General features: G+C 40.3%; 1 protein-coding gene and 1 long non-coding RNA gene across 5 annotated transcripts in view; one reads left to right on the top strand and one right to left on the bottom strand.

Moving 5' to 3' along the window:
• Window positions 1-21873, top strand: part of TRIM55 (tripartite motif containing 55) — a 41217-nt gene that overhangs the window by 16607 nt on the left and 2737 nt on the right. The window contains exons 5-11 of one of the 4 annotated variants that reach the window (XM_083747830.1): window positions 790-1023; window positions 2411-2433; window positions 2550-2674; window positions 4196-4416; window positions 6464-6751; window positions 10667-10757; window positions 12397-12477. In XM_083747830.1, the coding sequence (XP_083603956.1) occupies window positions 790-1023; window positions 2411-2433; window positions 2550-2674; window positions 4196-4416; window positions 6464-6751; window positions 10667-10757; window positions 12397-12437 (1023 nt within the window). In that variant the 3' untranslated portion in view covers window positions 12438-12477. The remainder of the gene's footprint in view (window positions 1-789; window positions 1024-2410; window positions 2434-2549; window positions 2675-4195; window positions 4417-6463; window positions 6752-10666; window positions 10758-12396; window positions 12478-21873) is intronic. The other 3 variants (XM_083747832.1, XM_083747831.1, XM_083747833.1) reach the window with 3 other exon arrangements.
• Window positions 10533-19958, bottom strand: LOC310848768. Its single transcript, XR_014566600.1, has 2 exons — window positions 13779-19958; window positions 10533-13515 (listed from the first exon to the last, which is right to left on the bottom strand). It is a non-coding gene; the product is annotated as an uncharacterized lncRNA (long non-coding RNA).

Raw genomic sequence — 21873 nt, 5'->3', positions numbered from 1 at the left:
CTGGTTTAAAATGTGGATTCTAATACATTGCACAGCTGGAATCAAATGATTTAAGCAACCTGGAAATGGTGTTCCTGATTCTTTATTACGATAAAATCTTTTCTGACCTCTGCTTATATTAGTTCACTGAAAGCTTTGAATAAGGCTAGGCTTCTAAAATAGAATGTCTGATTATTTACTTTTTGTTTCAAATGCAAAGGCAGATCCTGCTGAGCTATATTTAGCTTTTGTAATCTGCCCAAAGTTTTTGAGTATTCAAGTTATGTTAAGGAAAAACATGTTTCAGACTATTTTAAATAATTTTGATGTGTTTGAGAGTAATATTGTGTATAAAAGTCTACCTACTGGGAGAAAATACTTTAAAAGCTGATAAGTTTCATATTTTTAGAATGTGGTACATAATTATGTAGAATCTTTTTATTTCCTAGTCTTGTCTTTTAAAAATATTTGCCATATTCAACATAATCTGCATAGTTTTGATGTATTTTTCAAGACGTTTAGGATTAGTGCACATTATGAAGAAATTCCATGCCTCCCTCATAATTTTGGAATACTAAAAACTAGAGATTCTCTCTTTAGTTGTCTAATGTGGTACATTTTTGTTCAGATAGATTTCATTCAAAGAATCAGAGAAGCCCCTTGGCCCTTAATAGCCATTGTTCAGGATTATTTATTTTCACAAAAATACTTTGTTCAGAAATATTTATTTGATAAAGCGATTTCCAGAATAGTAATGCAATAAAATGCAGGTGACATAACACTTTTTAACGTGAAGCCAATTATTCACAGGATTGCTGCAAAAGGCAGAAGGAGCAACTATGTGAAAAATTTGATTATTTGTACTCAATACTGGAAGAAAGAAAAAGTGAGATGACACAAATAATCACAAGGAGCCAAGAAGAGAAACTGGAACATGTCCGGTCTCTGATAAAAAAGTATGCTGACCATTTGGAGACAGTGTCAAAACTAGTGGAATCAGGCATCCAGTTTATGGAAGAGCCAGAAATGGCCGTTTTCTTACAGGTATGGAGCTTCAAAAAAACCAGGAGGATGTAGGGTCTTGCTAACCTTTCCTGTGTTGTTATTTGTGCAATTCTGGTGACTGTTCATACACATAGGGCCCTCATCTTACCATTGACACGAAACACTTGTTTTAGTATCTCTGGCACACAATGCATGCAGGAAAACAAGCCATTATGAAATGTAACGTAAGGCAGAGTATAGGGAATAATCTTGATAAAGTCTCCAGAAAGCAGCAACATGTTTTGGGCACTGTGACATCACAGTGAGTCTATGTAATTTGCACCTTTAAAAATATTTTGATAGCCCCACATATTATTAATGGAAGTTCTGGCCTAAAGCACAGGGTGAGATCCAATGGACACTCCCCCTTTTTTTAAAGAGAAAAATCACGGCTCCTACATCAGAAGATAATAATGACTGCCTTATTTCAGAAGATGACAGCTCTGAAAAGAGATGCAAGTACACTGTTTCATATGTTTGCGGTTTTGAGCTGGGAACTTCCACCTACACTATTCTATTCATAGATCTCATAGATGAAGTCAGGGCTGGGTTAACCGTTATGTTAAGTTCCGCTTAAAGCTCAGAGCCCCGGGTAAATTGAGTCAGTTTATGTGGTATAATTATCTTGGAGTTTCCCAGTGTGAAAAGTGTACCTGTCCTGTTCCTTTATAATATCCCCCTTATCAGCTTATAACTGATGATTATCTCACTCATTACTTGACAGTGAAGCAGTGGCAATATTCACAGCTGCAGGGAAATTGAGAACATTAGTAGTCTGCTGCTGCTTAGCCTGAGGAACAGAATGACGATGCTTTCTGTATTGAGGAAAATGTTCAGTATGGCATGTAGCAGACAGATACAGCAGCCCATTGCCTCCATGTGTCTGCCTGTGTAAGTGCATGCATAGATATCTGCCTGTGTGCAAGTAGTTGTAAATATGTACCTTATGGGTCAAAACATGGGGGTGGGAAACTCATCTTTTGTCAAGGCCCATGTGAAATTCCTAATCATGGTGAAAAGTCCGACTCCTGCATTTGTTAAGCATACATTCTAGAACTCCCTATAAAAATGAACTTGTAATGTGTATGGTACAACTCTGTTGCTCTTTGGTGGTCATGTTGAAGATGGGAGGGGGTGGTTTAGTGGCAGCTTTTAAAAGATTTTGCGAATTTAGTGCATTGCAGTTTTAAGCTATTCATCCTCACTGTTTGTTTCCTATGAAATTCAGATTGCATTTCAAATTGCTTTATTTTTCCTTGTTATATTCGCCTTGAGGCCGTTTTGGCATAAGGCAATTAATAAATAAAGATATAATAATAAATGTATCTTAAAGTAAGAAAAATTTAAGAAGTAACTCATTCCATTGGTTTTATCTTGTTTTTCACAGAATGCCAAAGCATTGCTACAAAAGTAAGTTCTTGCCTTTTGAACAAATCTGTGTATTTTTCACAAATATCACAAGACACCAATTTTAAAAATGTTCGTTTGCAATCTCTAATGCAAATGACACAATATTTCTGTTTTAGAATTACTGAAGCTTCTAGAGCATTTCAGATGGAAAAAATAGAGAATGGCTATGAAATTATGAGCCAATTCACTGTCAATCTCAACAGAGAAGAAAAGATAATAAGAGAAATTGACTTTTACAGAGGTATGTGCTTTCTTTTCTTTAAACCCATTTGCTTTTCTTTTTAACCATGAAGGTGCACAATTTTTGTGAGGACATCCTGTCAGGAATATGGCAGTGAGGCCTGTTTGACATTTCACAAATGTAACAAGGCCGTTTTCCATGCCTCATAATCAAAAGTAAACTCTCATGGAGACTAACACAGCATACTGAAAATATAATTTTTCTTTAATAGAATCTGGGGCTTTGGTCCTTCGTGATGTACATAACCATTTTTATTTATTTATTTATTTTGAGAGTCAAACATCCTCTCTGCCACTAATGTTATTAACCTCTGTCTGGCCTATTTATATGACTAGGCAGAACCACAGCTTACCAAATAGTGATGCATGGGAGAACATTTCCTTGAATACCAGTCTCATATAACGTGACAAGAGAATGGGGGCTTACTGGTATGTACGTTCACATGCCAGAAGGACTTAATTGTCCACAGTGTTATTCTGCCAATAATAGTAACTCACCAAGGTAATTGTGTAAATGCAAGAAAAATTAATGTGTGTTTCCATGACTGTTGCCAAGGAAATATACCAGTACTTATGGTATGCGTTTGTATACCGAAGGCTGGAAGATCCTATTATACACCTCTTGTCACTTCAATCAATATTTGCTGTTGTTGTTGCTTTCAGTCTGCCAATGATACATAATTGATTATGTCCTGTCCCCCTCCCCATTTGTATTGTGTTTCCTTTGCATCAAAATGAATGGGGTGGAATAATAGAATGTTGAAGCAATTTATGCTATTATTTACATATATTGTTATGTAACTTTGCCAAGGTGGACATTGAGATGCATAATGTAGTTTTTGGTGCAGCCGAATGGAAGCAGCCTTGCATGCGACAAACGCCAAGATGGTAAAACGCCAAGATGGTAAAACGCCAAGATGGTTAACACTGCCTTCTTACATCCCTGGAATCCATAGCTTCGTTGTTCTCATCTTGAAATGTTTCTAGCATCATACATTTCCTTAGGTAGTTCTTTATAAACTGTGATCTTGAAATAAACATTCAGCACCTTTTGTGCTTTTACTGGGATGATTACCAGAAATATGAAGTTGAATGCTATGTCTGTGTTTGGATGACGAGCTAAGCCAGAAAATATACAATGAATGAGCAATGTGATAGTACAACACAGCTCTGACTGCACTCCTCCCCTACTGCAACCAACAGACTGGGAACCTTGGTTTACTGTGGCGGCCAAACCATTGTTCATGGATTGTTTTTCTCCAAACAAACCACAATTTGGAATCAAGCTTTCAACCAGGCTTCATAATTATAGTTTGCTTGAGAGCTGCTGCTGTTAGAATGTTAGCTGTTCTTCCCAGGTCCCGTATCAAACAGGAGTTGTACCAACGTCACAGATAGTTCATGAAGGGTATCTTTTATATCAGACCTTATGCCATTTGCACTGATGCCATGATACAGAAAATAAATCATGTAAAAAGCCCAGACTACCACCCACCGTTACATCCCCTTTGTGTTACATTAGAGGAGGAGGAGGACAATGAGGAGGAGGATGTGGCTGAAGCGGAAGAATTGGATGAAGTCCAAACAGAATCCTCTGGTGAGGAAGAAGCATCTGAGCAGGTATCTCAGCAACCTCAGCAGGCCACTGAGATGCCAAAGGATACACTCGCTGTCTCTCAGACTAATGCAGCACCATCATTACCACCTCCACCATCAGTTACTGCTGCCCCTTCTGTTAATCAGGTAACTATTTGGAGGAATTACTGTCCTATCTACTGTGTGCTAGATGTTTTCTCCCTATTCTAGTCCCAGCCTGCTACTGATCAAAGTGTGAAGAAGTCGTCAGGATGTTTCCAATGGTGGCTTTGTGGTTTTCACTAATAGAAAGAACTTCCTCTAGCACTCAGTTTTTGCCAATCTGCCCCATTCATTGCAGCCTCCCATGCCCCATGAAAATCTGTTCCTGAGTCCCGAGGGACCCCAGGAACAGAATGTGATATGGCACAGAGGTGTGCAGTAGGTTGTGGGGAGGGAATCAGCAAAGATTGGATGCTTCACCTTGTGTAAGTAGAAATGCTTTCTCCTAGCACAGAGCTGCCATTGAGTGCAACCTGTAGCTTCTTAGTTGCAGACTCAATGTCAATTGTCATAAATAAATGAAAAGCAATAGTAAAGCCAATAATAACAATAATATGGCCCACTTTCCCCCTGCCAGTTCTGATACTGAAAGCAAGCATAGCTAGAAGGAGGAACTGTTGGGGGCGGGGATGTGGCTGGTGGGAAAGGGTTCTGACCCCCTCCCCATGTGCCCCTACAAATAAGCAAATGCAATTTAGTCAGATTTAGAAGCAATGGAGATTAGTGCTCTTTAAACTATATGTGTAGCACTTCCTTCCCCAACATGGTACCCTCCAGATGTTCATGCAGATGTTCTGTTTTACAATTTCCATCAGCCCTAGCCTGCATGGCCGATGGTCAAGGATGCTGGGATTTGTAGTCCAAAATATTTGAAGGGCACCAGGTTGGAGAAGGCTGGTGCAGCAGAACAAACTCTTGAAACTAGTATTGGCAGCAAATATGCAATTTAAATGAATGAAAATTGCACCTTTCTGAATATCTGAATATGTTTTGCAATACGCATTAATGTCTTCTTATGAGAATATAGCAATCCTAACACAAATCTAATGTATAGCTATGGAACCGTAAGATTGCAAGTCACGGAAAGACATCCCCAGATATCCCACATACATACCTATACGATCTGCTTTTTCTGCGCATTCCACATAGTTATTTCTGCACAGAAATGGTTCTGTGGTTTTCAGTTTTATAAAGATATCAGTACAAATCAAGACGATTGTTGGCATACTCCTGACAGTGTGATGTAGGTGCGATTAGCTAAGTGCTCAAATTACAGAGGGCTGAAAGAGTCAGGCCCCATTACCTTTGCTGACAGCTCCTGTATTTAGAAGACTATAGGGGCATGATTTCACTATAGTTGGGAGAAGTCAGGGAGAGGGGGGTTGTGGGTTTCATTAAGAGTCCTGCCCCAAGCTTTCCCTCCACAACTCAAGTATTGGATGAATAAGGTAAAGGTAAAGGTACCCCTGCCCGTACGGGCCAGTCTTGACAGACTCTGGGGTTGTGCGCCCATCTCACTTAAGAGGCCAGGGGCCAGCGCTGTCCGGAGACACTTCCAGGTCACGTGGCCAGCGTGACATCGCTGCTCTGGCGAGCCAGAGCCGCACATGGAAACGCCGTTTACCTTCCCACTGGTAAGCGGTCCCTATTTATCTACTTGCACCCGGAGGTGCTTTCGAACTGCTAGGTTGGCAGGCGCTGAGACCGAGCAGCGGGAGCGCACCCCGCCGCAGGGATTCGAACCGCCGACCTTTCGATCGGCAAGTCCTAGGCGCTGAGGCTTTAACCCACAGCGCCACCTGCGTCCCCCATTGGATGAATGCAACCACTTAATCAGGTCATCGGAAGTATGTTCAAATATAGTTTCATATGGAAAGGAATGGCATCACTTGTTGCTCACGTTACCATTTTTTATGGGGATGAAATTAGAAAGGGTTGTTTGACTGCAACTGGCAAGCCTAAAATTTAATCACAAATGCAACAAATCAAAAGACTTTAATGCTATTCCAAGGAAAGCTTGATTAGGCAAACAGCACCTATTTCTGAGTGAGTGAGTGAGTGAGTGAGTGAGTGAGTGAGTGAAAGAAAGAGAGATTATGTAAAGTTCCATTCTTTATTTTAACTTTATTTTCTTTAAATCTGCCTTGCTAAGGGTGGCGTTGTGCTGACAACTACCCAACAGTCCGGAGGACTAATAGAAGCTGAACCACAATCAAGTGGAGAGCCAACTGATCCCTTGTTTTATCCTAGCTGGTATAAAACTCAGCCACGGCAAACAACCAATTCAAATGCAGTCCCAGTGACTGAAACTAGGCAGGTAGGGCCTTCAGTTCCTGCAGAGGTGAATGTGAAGAAGGCAGAAGCTCCAGAACTAGCTATGGCAAATGGAAGTTCTGCTGCGAGTAGTAAGGAAGCTAACACACCCACTGATACTTCACAGGTTAGTATATAGTCTCAGAAATTGTTGCGTTACGATTTTACATGCAACATAATACGCAGGAGATGGGGACATTCGTAGGAAAGTGGATTTCTCAATAAATCACTTTGCTAAATGAAACCCACAGTTAGGCACAAAGTAGAATTGTAAATTAGTGCATCCTATATTTGGTGGGGGGAGAGCGGAAATGACACAGAATGCAATGTTTATTTTGTGCACTGTGTACTGGCTTTGAGACCTGGTTTAGTGGTAGCCAACACAGTGTCCTTCCGATATTGTTGGACAACTCCCAATGCTGGATGGAGCTGATGAGAGTTGGAGTCCAATGATGTCTGGAAGACACCTGGTTGCCTGCCCCTGACCTAATCAGTCACTATGGAATGGTTTGATGCATGTTAGTTTCCTCCCCCAAGATACACCTTCAGCAGACAAGTTGTAATTTTCTTCTGAATTTTGCTCTCACAAGGTGATTCACATCACAGAAACATAAATATAAACACCCACCAAACACCTGTCTGACAATCTGCTCCAGATTTTGGGAGGCTCTTGGCAGTATCTATCCTGTGTTTGCCTTCTTGCTGCTATCATGACCGCCCATGTGTGTGCCATCCCTATGGGCCTAAGCTGCCCAGAGGTTAAGAGCAAACCCAATGGAGGCTGCTACTCTCGGTTCTTGTCACTGCTTGCATACTTGTAGAGGACATGTGAGCAAGCAGCAGCAAGAAGAAGGAGCAAGGCCAAAGGCCTTTGGCTCAGCAATGGGCCTCCTGCTGGGTTGTTGGCCTTGGCAGATGCCTGATGGTGCTGCACCCTGAAACTGGCCCTGCTAGTTGCAGCCAACTTGAAACAGGTGTGCATATAATTACTCGAAAGTGACCTTGGAAGAGATGTTAGCACGTGGATATTAAGATACATGACTGCAATCCAAAGAATGTGCAAGTAGTTCTATGTGCTCAACAGGGCTCTGGACTTGGATTTCTTTAACATCAACGTCTCAGCCAGCCCTCTCCCTGTAAAAGGGGGGGAAATGCTGCACAGAAAATAAGTTTGAAAATGCAGAAGAGTTTCAAAAGCAATTTGGGATAAGACATGGGGTGCATTGCACACAAGCTCTCGAACAAAGTAATGCTTTGGATCCTGCCTCATGTCAACAAAAACTAGTTTTGGAAACAGTTCTTAGTTGGTCATGTACAAGGTCAATTAAGAGCTGAAAGCATTTAATTGACCAGAATTTCATGCATGCAAATTCCAAAATAGCAACAGACAACTCTGTTGGTCTTTGTCCCTCTGTGTACACATCAGGCTGATAATGTAATTTTGCAGCTGCTGAATATACAGCATTTGCTTCTAATTACAACCACATCAATCACACATCTGGAATATATTGTCATAGCTTAACCTCTTCTGTATGTACACTGTTTGATCTGCAACCACATCAGGTATCTTTTTTATCACTGTCATGAAAAGCATGGCGTGTTTAAAATTAATTTTGCATCGTCAATAACTTCTCCCGTGTATTTTTCCTATTGTGTCTGTGCTATGGTCAGAACACAGTGCAGTGCAATACAATAAAGTTACTTCCATAGAAGCTGCAATCCTATATACATGCCTACCTGGGAGTAAGTCACATTGAACTCAGCATGACTTGCACCTGATAGACTTTAATAGGATTGCCCTGTAAATCACCACTGTTGCAATTTCAGTAAAATTGCAGGGTTGATGTCTGATATCTTTTACACTTATGATGTATTGAAATCCTTGTATATTAAAATAATTGGAAATTATGCTACTAAATCAAGATTTCATCCATTGTTGTGTTAAGATCTCCCCTACCCCCTCAAATTTGCTTGTGAAAATCTATATGTTCTTCAATGAAAGGCTCAAGAAAATGGTATGAATGCAATACACACAAACAGTATGCCTAATGTATATGAACTCAACCTTGCATGTGTGAATGTCTTGAAACCTACAGTTTTAAAATATCCACTAACTTTTAACATAAGCATTTCAGAATACCTTTTGTCATTTTATCCATTATAAACACATTACAGAAAAGTACATAATATTCCTTTCTCTGAATCCCATGCATTTGTGTGTTGTGGATTGTGTTATGACTGAGCTGTGTAAGCAGCTGTCAGAGGTGAGCCAGGAGCTGAGAACCAGGAGTTGAGTCAGGTGTTTAGAGCTGAGGACCACCCAAAAACATGGCAGAGCCAGCCCAAACAGGAAGGTTTTTATTCTCCTTCCTGTCCAGTATGACCAATGACCAACTTGAGTGGGTGCGTTCAGCGCAGAGCCTAAAAACGTGCCTATGCACTGGGTATATTCTGGGGAATAGTCACACTTTAACTCATCTTTTGCAGGATATTGTCCTGTGGTCATGAAATAAACAATTTCTCCCCCAACTCCCTTTTCTCAGAAAATTCTGCTGTTTTTAATTCAGTGTCATACTTGTACAATCTCCCCTATCCCTCTGCTATTCTGACTGTTCATGGGCTGTATACCGTACATATTTTCTAGACTTGATTGATAACATTTGAACCCTTTCCTTTCCAGATAGTTTTGCCTTTATAGCCTTTTATCTTCTTCCCCTGCCCCTCCAAACTGCAGCAGGCAAGGGGTTCATGAAGTAAAGCAGGAGAGAGTATTTAACCCACTTAGCTACAGGGTGTTAGAAGCTGGATTGCTATTTCACTTCCCACTTAAAGCAGAGCAGCAATGATTGGGTGCTGCTAAATTGTCCACACTTTGAGGCACTGCCAGAATGATGCTCCAAGCTGCAGCTCTGATAGAACAACATATGGGATGGACCCAGAACTGAAGGCTCCTGGTTCTAGCCATGGCAGCTCCTGACAGATGGATGCCTTTAAACAACTGTTTTTTAAAGAGCAATAACAATAGGAATGTGTAAAGGAATAGGGGAAGGAATAAGAACAGGCAGTCAGGAGCAACAGCACTGCTCAGCTTTAACACTAAACGAAAGAAAAACATACCTAAAGAGAATATGGGAAAAGACCTGGCATGACCATAGGGCTGGTTGGGAGAAAGAATACAAGGTGGGGCCAGGAAATGATAGAAGGGAAGTGTCACAGTAGTAACAGAAGACATATCTACGCCACAGATATAAACTGATTTGATTGCCATTCCTTCTCTTCAGGCAGACATGAGACAGGCTTGGTTCCAAGGTTCAGTGAGTCCTCTGCTGGGCTCACTCCTGTGGATGCAGTCACTGCCAGGCAGCTGTGTCTGAGCTACCATTTTAATTTCTCAAAATGCCTAGATACTGTGTCAGTAATGGCAGTTCAGTTGTGTAACCACACAGCATATGGAGCCCTATATTAGCCTCAGCGCAGTAGTGGGTCTGCCAGGGCCCCAGAGGCCTAGCAGCAGCTGTCCAAAGCTGATGCTGGACCTGCCTTGAGATCTGTAGTTCAAAGGAGCAGGGAATTCTCCCAACCTTCACCAGACTGTAATTCCCAGGATGCTTTGGGGGAAGCCATGATGATTAAGCTGGTGTAGAATAATACATGTTTATGATGCCCTGTATTATTTTGTTTAATTGTTAATTAAACAAACTCTCCCAGCTTTCCTCTCAAAGGGGTAGTTCAGGCACCATAGGAGGAAAGTTTCTAGCAAGTGCATTAGTTGTGAATTATGCCTGCCTCATATTTTACTGGTGCATGTGCTTCTTATGAGGACCAATCTAGCACAAAGTTGAATTTATGCGAATTTTGAACCTACCCTGGGTGTTCTTGCAATAACCACCCTTTTTAAAAAAAAGAAAAAGAAAAAAGAAACACACACAGACAACTGGGGGTGGGGGACAGAAAATGGAATGTCTTTTTCTTCACCAAGCTTCACCAAATGAGCAATTTTCTCTGATGACGTTAGTGAAGTATTCTTCTTATTTCCTCACAGGGATTAGCATTCTGCCTCTCAGTTTTGGCTTTTCTTATCTTACTGCACCATCTCTGGAGTCAGATTCAGTACATGCTTTTTACTTTGAGGGGTAGGAACTGTTTTGTTTTATCCTTAACTAACAGCACAAGTCATTTCTGTAGTCATGCCTGCAGGTGGTTAGAACCAACCGTCCCATTCTTTTTCATCCTAAAAGGACCATGCTGTCATGCCATACATGCTGCCTAAAGCTTTTCCTCTTTATCTCCCCTCCCTCTGAAATGTTACCCTGGAGTGTCATCCTGCATGGTGAAATATGAGAGCTTTTTAGAAGAAGAGATAGATAGGAAATCCCCAATTAATCCCGTGGATGGTGTATTTCAGATATTAGGCATTCCTGACATCGTTGAAAACTGTAGATGTAACAAGCCATGGTTTCTTTTGCTGTACACATAAGTAGCCTTGAGCGTTCATCCCCAAGATGTGTATGTGTATAACTTTGAGTCTGAGGGAAAGGCTGTGAGGGAGGAGTGCTGTTTGTGCTTCTGTATAGTGCTGTGCTAAAAGATTCTTCTGTGGGTGTTTTTTTTAAAAAAAAAAACCATTGTCAAGTAAATAGAAAAGAAATTACATTAAAAAATAATCCAAGGGGAGAGAAAATTTCAGTGAAACTTTCAAGGTAGCTGAAAGGTTTTGTGAATGCCCTTCCTATCATTCTGCAAGTCTATTCTCTAGTGGACTGCACTCTGCAACCCTCCCAAGAGCCCATGCTTCCTGAAAACCCCATTACATCCTTGGCCGTAAGTACAAAAAAAATGGAGATTACCTACTAGGCACCTGGCAGCTGGGTGTACAAAAAAAAGTTGCTCTTTTTTTAACCTGAAGGTTGCGCCTTTTTGCATTTAAAGAAATCAGTACAGATAGGTTTCTTTTTAAAAAAGTAAAAGGAAGCAGTTCCCTTAAAAACAAACTCAATGATTGTACTGCCGCAAGCACTTGGTATCCAGCTATCTCAACTTCTCATGCTTCAATTAAAGCCCAGGGAAGATGTTAGGAAGTAACCTCCTTTGTGGGCTTTTCAGATCAAGAAGTGCAGACAACTGGAGAAACTCTAGAGTGCTACACAGATATTTAATGGGACACACACACACACACACACACACACACACACACACACACGGTAAGTTCAGCCAAACACACACCACCTTTCTGAAGCCTGAAAAAGCAAAGCCCCTTTTCCAGAGAAAGACTCTTGAGAAATTAGAGAACAGATTTTGGCACAGCGTAAAGCATGCGGGACAACTCCCATGGAATAGTGCCATTTCAGAATGCAAATCAGGGATTGCATGATTGAATCTCTGCTATGTCAAAAATTATTTACTTACGAGTTTTAGCCTATCCTGTCCTTAGCTATTAATTTACTCTGTGCAGGATGTTTTATATTAGGTGGGGAATATTCAGACTTGTAATCCCCTGCCTACATTCTGCAATTCCATATGTTTACCATCAGCTTTTCCCATCAGCTTATGCTATGGTAAGCATGAAACAAATATTACATTCGTTATATTTCTTGGTCCTTCGTTAAAAATCTCAGAGCAGCTTACATAGGGTTTCCAAACATCCTCCCATTTAAATACTAACCATGCTGTGTCTTGTTTAGCTGTATAAATTGACCAGCATGTGGCCTCTGGCTGAACAATTAATGTGAGGAATTATTTTTATTTTTTATTATTTATTGAATTTATATACAGTACCATCCTATACTCAGAGATCCAATGTACAAGAAATATAAGGTGCATAACTGATAGACCTTTGGTACAGGTGTTCAGAAGGTAACATTACCATGTGCAATCACTGAGATGCTTGTATATTTATTAAATTTTTATCCCATCCTTCATCCCAAAGGATGTTTGTGAGGCTCCTGCCTTGTCAGATGTTGTCACAGATCAAATTAGTGTGTAAGATATTTTGGAGACACTCACTGTAGAGATCTCTACAACTGAATTCTAATCCATCATTTGAAACTGGAAGGTAGATGAATTTGCCTAAACTACTGGTGAATGAAATGATAGTCATGAAAAAAGTAATGTTATTGCAGCTGCCACCCCCACCTGGCTGTAACTTTATTCATGGGATTTTTAGAGTCAGTCACATACCAAAATAGAATGTATCTGCCACAATGCCCAAAGTATTTGGAATTAACATTTAAAAATACGTGTCTAAGAGATGGCATGCAGACTTCAAGGAAGTCTGTATTTTGCTAAAATCTCAGACAATTGCTAGTTATGCAAATGTACTTAAAGCACACAGTAGCTAATAAGATCATTAAAGAGATGGGACTGAAAGATCAGACTGTGAATTAATGTCATGCCTCATTTGAGTCTCAAGTGATAAACTGTGATTATATTTAAGTTGCTGTCTAAAGTGCAGTATTTCACTTTTGGAATGATCTAGGGTAATTTCAGCACTTTAAGGAAAATTTCAGGATTCAGTTTTGGAAAATAGCTTTTAAGATGTTAACCTTTCCAAACTCAGTCCACCAAAAAAACAAGAATGTTAATCATGTGCTGTGCTTAATTTTTTTTAAACGCATGAATATCAGTGAGTCAGATGGGATTACTCATATACTTAGCATTAGAAATTTACTGAAGTCAAGGCTAGATTTTAATATCATAGAGGCCTTAATATTGAATCATATCCCAGGGATGAATATGTTCCTGATCAGTAGATTATGGTTTGTCCTTTACCAGCATTCACACATAGACATACATTCTTGTTCCCCTGAGCCAGTACTGCTCTTGAAATCTTCTGCATCACTAGCAAAATTCTGCAGTTGATGCTGGCTTGGCCAATAGGATACTGCTACTATTCTAAGAAGAAGAAGAAAAAGAGTTTGGATTTGATATCCCACCTTTCACTTCCCTTTAAGGAGTCTCAAAGCGGCTAACATTCTCCTTTCCCTTCCTCCCCCACAACAAACACTCTGTGAGGTGAGTGGGGCTGAGAGACTTCAGAGAAGTGTGACTGGCCCAAGGTCACCCAGCAGCTGCATGTGGAGGAGCGGAGACTCGAACCCGGTTCCCCAGATTACGAGACTACCGCTCTTAACCACTACACCACACTGGCTCTCCACTACCTGCTGATTGCCAGGTACACTGGTCTTCAGTATTATGATAAGAGTTTCTAGTTTTATGATATGCTTTGAATGCTTGCTTATTCAACAATTTCCAAAGTGTTTTACCTACAGTGGCCAGGGAGAAAAATAAAACATTTTTTTTCTGTTCAACTTAGAACCCTTGTTTTTCAAGCCTTACTCCTTTTAAGAGTTGGATAAATTGGGGCTACTATCTAATAAATCACATAGGGAAGTCTTTCAAAAGAAACAGTAACATTAATTCCATGTTGCATCATTTTCAGACTAAGCTATAGGTTTTATAGAATCTTGAGCATAACAACTCTGAATGTCCTGTTCTATTGCCAGACTTGGGGGGGGGGTCCCACATTAAATATTCTCTCTTTCAGGACCATCATGGCTCCAGGTCTCAAATGGCCAACACACCTAAACTTCCCTGGAGATTCCCCAGTCTAGCACATAAGCCTGAGAAGACTAGGGATATAAGAAATAGGGCTGTGCAACTGCTCTACCCAGATCCCAAACCAAATTGGGCCAATTTGGGTCTACTCAGGATTTGGCTGGAGTAGGTTGAGGCAGACCTGGGTAGATCAGGTCCACCCAGAGCAATCTAGGGCTGTCCAAAGGGGTTTGGTCAGGCAGTGAGGAGAGTTGAGGAGTTGGGGTTCTCCCCTCCTCCAATGACCATATGTTTAAGCAAGTTTTAAATTCTTAATTAAACACTATGCAACGACCCTGATTTGGTTTGGGGTCTGGATCCTGGTCAGGTTGGGGTCATTATGAATTACCAGATAGTGCCCTGAACTGGATCTATGGGGCCCTCTTACACAGCCTTAGTAAGAAGGCCTCCATTTCCATTCCACCCCATATTTGTCACGTGTAGTGCTGTTTCCATTCTGCTGCAGTTCAACTTCCAGCAAAAGCTATCCCATTTGTCTTGTTGCCCACTATGGTGAAAAGTTATGCAATTAATTACTTTACATCAACATTATGTTATTCCATGACATTCATTTCAATGCAAAGGAAACACAATGCAAATTGGGGGAAAGAACATCACCAATTACATACTGGGTAGGGAAGAGGGAAAGGATAATAGAAAAAGGATTCACCAACACATCCTTCCTTCTTCTTCAATTCTGGTTGCCCCTCCAAACATGGCTTTTCCTATAATAAAATAGCCAGTGGGCTACAATTACATGTGTTTGGCCCTAACAAACATAATTAATTGTGTATTTAAAATCAAGTAGCTAACCCTTGATTTTTTTTCTTTTTAATCTTCCTTTCTTTTGTAGTTTCTGGAAATTGCTCTTGTGATTCAATCACACCAGTGTGGAGCTGTTGTAATGACAAAACATTTTTGTAAGGTTCCCAGGCAATGCTTTTGCTATAATTAGTTTTGCCAGTGATGCCTTCCCCTAGCATTTAATAGTCACATCTACAAACTACATTGTGAGTCATGGGATACCTTCTGCTTTCTGAATTTAGACCTTTCCCAACAATATTGCCTCGGAATGGTGGTGGGTACAGATATTTTCTCTATTTAGACAACAGTGCAACCAGGCTGACCTGGCCTATGCACTTTGCTTCACTGAAAACTGAAAAATACTTGTCTTGTCATCTCTACGTTAATTTAAAGGCATTGTTGCTGTTTTTAATGTAAGGAAACAACTGTTGTTTCTTTCAAAATATCATGGAATTTTTATCTTCTGGGTCCTGCCACATAGAACCATAGAATTGCAGAGTGGGAAAGGACCCCAAGGGTCATCTAGTCCAACCCCCTGCAATGCTGGAATCATAGCTAAAATATTCTAGCCATGCCTTTAGCACAGGATCCCTTCTTCTAGCTATGGGAGGAAAGGAGGGATTGCAGGACCCAAAGTCAGCTTTGTGAGCTGTGCTGGCCCCTTGGTGTTGCAGCGGTTAATTCATGGCAATCTCCCACAGCCACATCCCCTCTGAATAATAGACCCAGCAAAAATGAAGTGTGGCTTCAGCGCCAAGGCAGATTTATTCTTAAACCTCCCCTGCCTCCTTTGATTCACCTTCTGTCTGATGAAGGGTTACACCGGTCACTGTTCTGTGACATTAGAGGTTGGGTTCAACAAAATAGTTACACAAGTACAAGGAGGAATGCTGGTGCAATGTAATTTTGTCTTTCCCCCATCTGCACCTTGTGAGCCCCCAAATCTGCTCTGGAAAACAGGAGAACCCCAAAACAGATTTAGGAGTGGGCATAGGGGAAAACATTCTGTCATGCAAAGAGAAATCCTTGTGTTGACAGGGTGTTCTCTTTAGCACTGCCCAATGACCAAGGGGAAATAAAAGGGATTTTTCAAAATAAGAGTGGCTACCAAACCCTCCACGATCAACATTCTTGTACAGGAAATGCCTGTTTTCCCATTTGGTATATACAGTTTTTATGCTGTCCTTCAAGCCAATGCTGATATCGTGGAGCCATTGCATTCAGACATTCACAGCACAGAGTTTTAGACCTGGGAAATGCAGTGCTAGCACATTTGCCCTGTGAAATGTGCCTTTGCACATATCCTGATTCAAGAGCACCTGTTGGATATTGCATCACTAGTGGCAAGCGAAACAAATACCTCTCCCTTTCCTCGGTTGCCTCTTTTCATGAATATTACTTCTGGTTAGTTTTGCTATTTTATCAATTCTTTGGAGACTGTGCTACGCTCACTGTACAATTCTTGTATGGAAGCATGCATCTAGTTAGACTCATTTGTTTTTAAAAGAGGCTTAACAACTATTCCCCTTCGTGGCAAAACTATTATTACATCTATTATATGGAAAGGTTAAATTTATTATACCCATTGTTACTGAAAGGTCACTTGCACAGGAATATTGCACAATGGCTAATCGTTTTGTGATCCTGAAATTCCTATATTGTATCTAATTCTTTATAATGGCAGAACTGATCTGTATAGGGGAATGCAGGGCAATTCTCATCATTCACAGACTAATTCATAGGCTAATGGACTCACTGGTATACTAATTTATCTTTTCCTGCCTATACCTTTAACGTCCTACACATGCTCGAAAACTGTTCTTGCTCAAAACAGTTCAAGAGCAGGGCAGATTTTGCCAAATTTAGGAAGTGCTTGGGAAGCATCATAGGGCATCTGTCAGCATGTAAAATGTCTTTCCTGTTCTTCTTGATGGTGCTCTTAATTTTCCTCTTAAAAGTTGTAACAGTATCAGAGTGAGAAAATGAGAAAATGAGATTGAGGCCATTGCACTTCCTGGCAATGGTGAAGAACCTGTGGCCTTCTGAATTCTTTTGGATTACAATTTTCATCATCCCAGTCAGCAGAGCCAATGGACAGGAATGATGGTAGCATCTGTAGGACAACTGTTTCCCTACTCATGGTATGAAGGAATGGCTAGAGCATTGTTACTTTTCATTTTGCTTAAAAAGTAGCCATCAACCATAACCCAGAGATGGTTATTTTATTGGGTTCATTAAGTTACCACCCTTCTGCTCTTTCTTCATTATACTAGAATAACACTGCTAGAACAGGGCCATCCTTTCCATACTTTGGCCAGCCAAATGCCCACAAGCAAGACCTGAGCGCAACACCACTCTCCCCACTAGTGTTCTCCAAAAATTGGCATTAAAAAGTCATGCCACCTGCAGTACGTATGCAGCCATAATGACTAGTGGGCTTTGATTGCCTTATATATGTGGATTTGTCTAAACCTCTTTTAAAGTCATCATCTTCCTAGTAATTAGTACATTTAGTAGTAACCAAGTCCTTGGTGTAACTATGCACTATGTGAAGAAGTACTCTCCTTCCTTGGTCCTGATTCTTCCTCGTTCATCTGCAGGTCCTTTATGAGCAACTTTTAAAAATCCATCTCAATATTGAGCATTGTGGGACCCTGCTTCCTCTGCTCTGCTCGTATGAGCTGAACAAAGTTACATTTCTTGCCTTTCCCATCCATTAGTACTCAGTATGACTCTAAGAGTAAGAAGAAAACACACCACAGAGCCAACCAAATAAGATTTAAAGATGAAAACATTCTAGAAATAACCAGAAATCAGAGTAAAGAAAGATGTTGACATTATACTATGGACTCTGTTCAACTGCTGAGTAACTTCGAGGAACTAGAATGTGTTGATGGTCTTGATGCATCAGCAAGATGGTCTATTTATGGAGCTCTTACTGAATGGAGCTGGCCTCCATAGCATGTGCAGTACGCCCATAGCTGTTCTTACATGCCCCTCCTGGCATATTTGCAATATCTCAGCTTAGTCATTCATTCATGATCAAGCGATATCTGTATCCAAACCTTACAAATTATTCAGGCTTTGTTACGTGATCCAGCGGATCCATGGTACAAAGCTCTTCCATGAGTCATAATTTTAAATGGGTCTCATTCATCAGGTCCTTTCAAAGAACAATCTATATTTTAAAGTGCCGTCTGCTTCTTAAGTGGCATACTTAGACAATGCTCTGCGTCACTGCTAGAATAGCTGCCCTTCTCTCCCACAAGAAGAGAATGTTTCTTTTGGCAGTTTTTGAGGTCTACGTCTTGTAACACACAGCTTGCAAGATCTTGACTTCATGATGTCTCTTCACAGTTTTCTTAAAGGGCATCAAACAAGCAAACTAGTTGAGGATGAGAGAGTATAAAGTTAGTTTTCTAACATTAACACCCACAAGTTACTCTACATTATTTTTCAGGGCAAACTTGTATGCAAGCATTATGCTATCTCTAGCTAAGCAACTAAACAAAAAGTTGTGAGCAAGTGATTCAGAAAGATGGTTTGATCACAGTCTACAAAGCACACATTGATTTGGATGATACAATACAATGGATTAAGTTTTCTGTTGTTGTTGTTTTTACATGAAAGGGAGACAGACAATTGTTTTTGTGCGAGTATGATAGATTTAGATTATTGCAGTCCTATGTTTTTTAAAAAATTGTCAGCATATTTTTAAAGAATTCTGGAAACAGTCATCTAATTTAATGGAGCACTAGAGTTTTCTGATAGAAGCTTCACTGGACCTCTGGAGAAAGGCATGAAATAATGACAAAATTGGGTTTTCACTGCCTCTTTTTCATCTGCTGCAGTCAGTCCAGTGGCCCACAACTTATTTTTGTTAGATATGAATGGTGAACAGGGCTTAATAATTCCCTAACAGCAGGTGGTAATGTTTATCCTATCAGAAAGTGATCAGAGAACACACCAGACAACTGCTAGACCAAGTGTCTCCTCCCTGTTTCCCCTTGAGTTTGAAAAGCATCAGACAGCTGGCTTGGTGCACTGTTCAGTTGCAACATGCAAGATGCTTATGGAATCCATCTTGAGCCCTCTGCTGATGCTTGCCCAGTTCCCTCACCTGGGTGGAAGCCATCCCTGTGGGATAAGATGTCTGTGAGAGAGATTGCTGCTGCTATCATAAAACCACCCTGAGAATCATACACTACAGAGTAAGACGATAGGCAGAGTAAGATGTTTCAGGCTTAAATTTGTATTGATAGCTTTGTACAGAGCCACTGGGATAGATTAGAAGTGTAATGAAGTGCAGCATTTTCAGCTGAGTCCACTGGAACATTCACACTTTATGGAACAGGGCTTACTTAAGAGTCTCCTTCCCCTGAAAAGGTTTCACCATTAGTTTAAGCTCCCTAAAGTAGGCTTGACATTACATCCTTCAGGGAACTTACCCAGCCTACACACAAAGAGGAACACTGCATTCATTTCTCAGGACTATTTTTGGAATTGTTAAGGTTGTGTGAAATAAACAGCATTACATTATCCTTTTGCCACATAGCTCTAATTGTAACAGAATGAAAATCTATTTTGGTGAGACATTCAGTCCCCATGGGCGCGAAAAGTTCACGGCCAACCACCTTTCTGAGAATTGAACAGCTAATCTCATGATGGATGGAGTTTGCTGGTGCATATTTTACCTGCCTACAGTTATGTAGTTGAACAATTTATTTTATAAGAAAAGAGTTTCACTTGGCTCCCAGAGAATTAAAAATAGGCATAAGAAAAGAAGTCTTTGAGCTTATAGCTGTATTGTTATGATAAAAGTTGACAGCTGTAGGAAGTTCTGCTGAAGGGATTATATTACATTACCATGTAAACAGAAACTCTTTAGAGAAAGTTGAAATTATTTTAAAATAACCTATAGTTACGTCTTTCATTCTATTTAAATTTTCAGTGGACAAAAAATAGTTTCTGACTATGGAGAACAGCCTATGTTGTAAGTAATACATTTTTAGCAGACAATGCATATCGTAGTGGTGGGAACATAAATTTGACAGACCACGTTTGAATTCAAATCGGTACAGCCCTGATGTGAACATTTTGCAAATAATGAGTTTTTAAGACAATACTTTTAAATTTAATTGAAGTCAAATTCAGATTCTGGTTGTGAATTTTTGGATGCAGGCAGACAAATGGATGAAGCCCAGGTCAGTGGCAAAATTTGAACCACCTTTCATCCATTACATTCTTTTTCTAGAATGTAACTTTTATTAAGTGAAATTATAACATTTTTGATATATGCAAAGTGCCATTTCAGCAGGAGATTAAGACTGGGTTTTCCTTTTCTCCTTTACTATTAACATGAAACACATAAATTAAATTACCTACATTCAAATGCACTTCTTGTTTTCTAAAATCATGTGTTATTATATAATGGAATATGTGATTTTCAAAAACAAGCAGTGTTGATATCATATAGCAACAAAGTCAAAGGACATTTAGACTGCAATTCTGTCCCTATTTATCGGAGATTAAGCCCCAGTGAATTAAGTGGGAGACTTATTTCTGAATAGACATGTGTGTTCTTATACTAGACACATACAAATCAATTTGCCTTGTGGAAGAGTTAAGGTGCACGATTCATGCCGTAAAGCTCTTGCTGGACTATATCACTTCAGACTGGAGGTGAGGAATTGCTTTTTTTTATGTGCTTGCATATAAAGAAGACCCTTTATGTGAAAAAAAATAGCTAGAACATTGGTGCAATAGGTTCTGAGAGGGAAACTCTTAAACAAAAATTCCAAGTGCAAGTGTATATGATGTTTCTGGATCATGTCTGCTGAGTGCTGGAGTGATTACAAAACATTGTCATTTTAAGTAGAAAACTTTAACAAAAGCAAGTGGTTTCTAAATTTTGTTAAATGTGAATAAGATGGAAAGTGTGGAAATGGAGGACAGGATGGGTGGTTTTAAGGAAAGATCAGCAATGTTTTCTTCATGGTTGCTTAAGGATTGCCTGCCAGTGCCACTCAGAATTTACTAAAAAGGGAAAGAGTGGAAGGGGATGATGGATAAAACCACAATAGCCCATTGATAACATTGCTATGTTATCAATGTGGAGTGAAAGTTTGTATCTCCTGCACAGTAAAAGCCTCATACTCAGAGGTGCCAAATGCCTGCACTATAGAAACCAACTTAAACTAGTGCAGGAATTGTCAACAACTACTGCATTCCTGGGACCTATTCTGTATTCGAGACTGGGATCCAGTGCCATTCTGCCACACAAACTCAGGTTGTTCCTGGGTGGTCCAACTATTAAAATTCTCGGTGCTATGCCCTCTAGCAATAAAGCTTTCATAGTGGAATGCACATGGCAGAATGAGCGGTGACTAGAGAACTGCATTTAAAGAATACAAAACCAGATAGAGAAGCAGTCTCCCCAGATAACTTTTTTCACTGCTCTCTGTTTTGCAGTGCCAGTCTTCCTTTGGTGTAGAGTGGCAGTCTTCCCAACACCTGGCAACCACATCCCCCCATCAGAATGACACAAAAATGTCACAGAGTGTCAGTCATAGGGTATTTTGACAGGGGGCATGGTGGTGGTTGGCTGCTGTTAGGAGGAGTGCAAATCCCACCACCTGTACATTCAGCCAACTTTCATTCCTCTGAATTCGAAAATCACCCAAATGACACCCCCCCCCAGTGAATGGTGGCAAAAGGGGCAGGGATTTTAGCACTATGGGGCCAACCCTGTTCTCTGTTCCTTACATAGGAAGATGCCTTATACTATCAGACCATTGGTCCACCTTGCTTGGTATTTTCTACGTCGACTTGCAGTAGCTCTCAGGATTTCAG

Source organism: Podarcis gaigeae (genome assembly GCF_964106915.1).
Source record: "Podarcis gaigeae genome assembly, chromosome: 7".
In the NCBI taxonomy this organism is placed as follows: domain Eukaryota; kingdom Metazoa; phylum Chordata; class Lepidosauria; order Squamata; family Lacertidae; genus Podarcis; species Podarcis gaigeae.
This window is presented reverse-complemented; position numbering and strand designations above follow the sequence as displayed.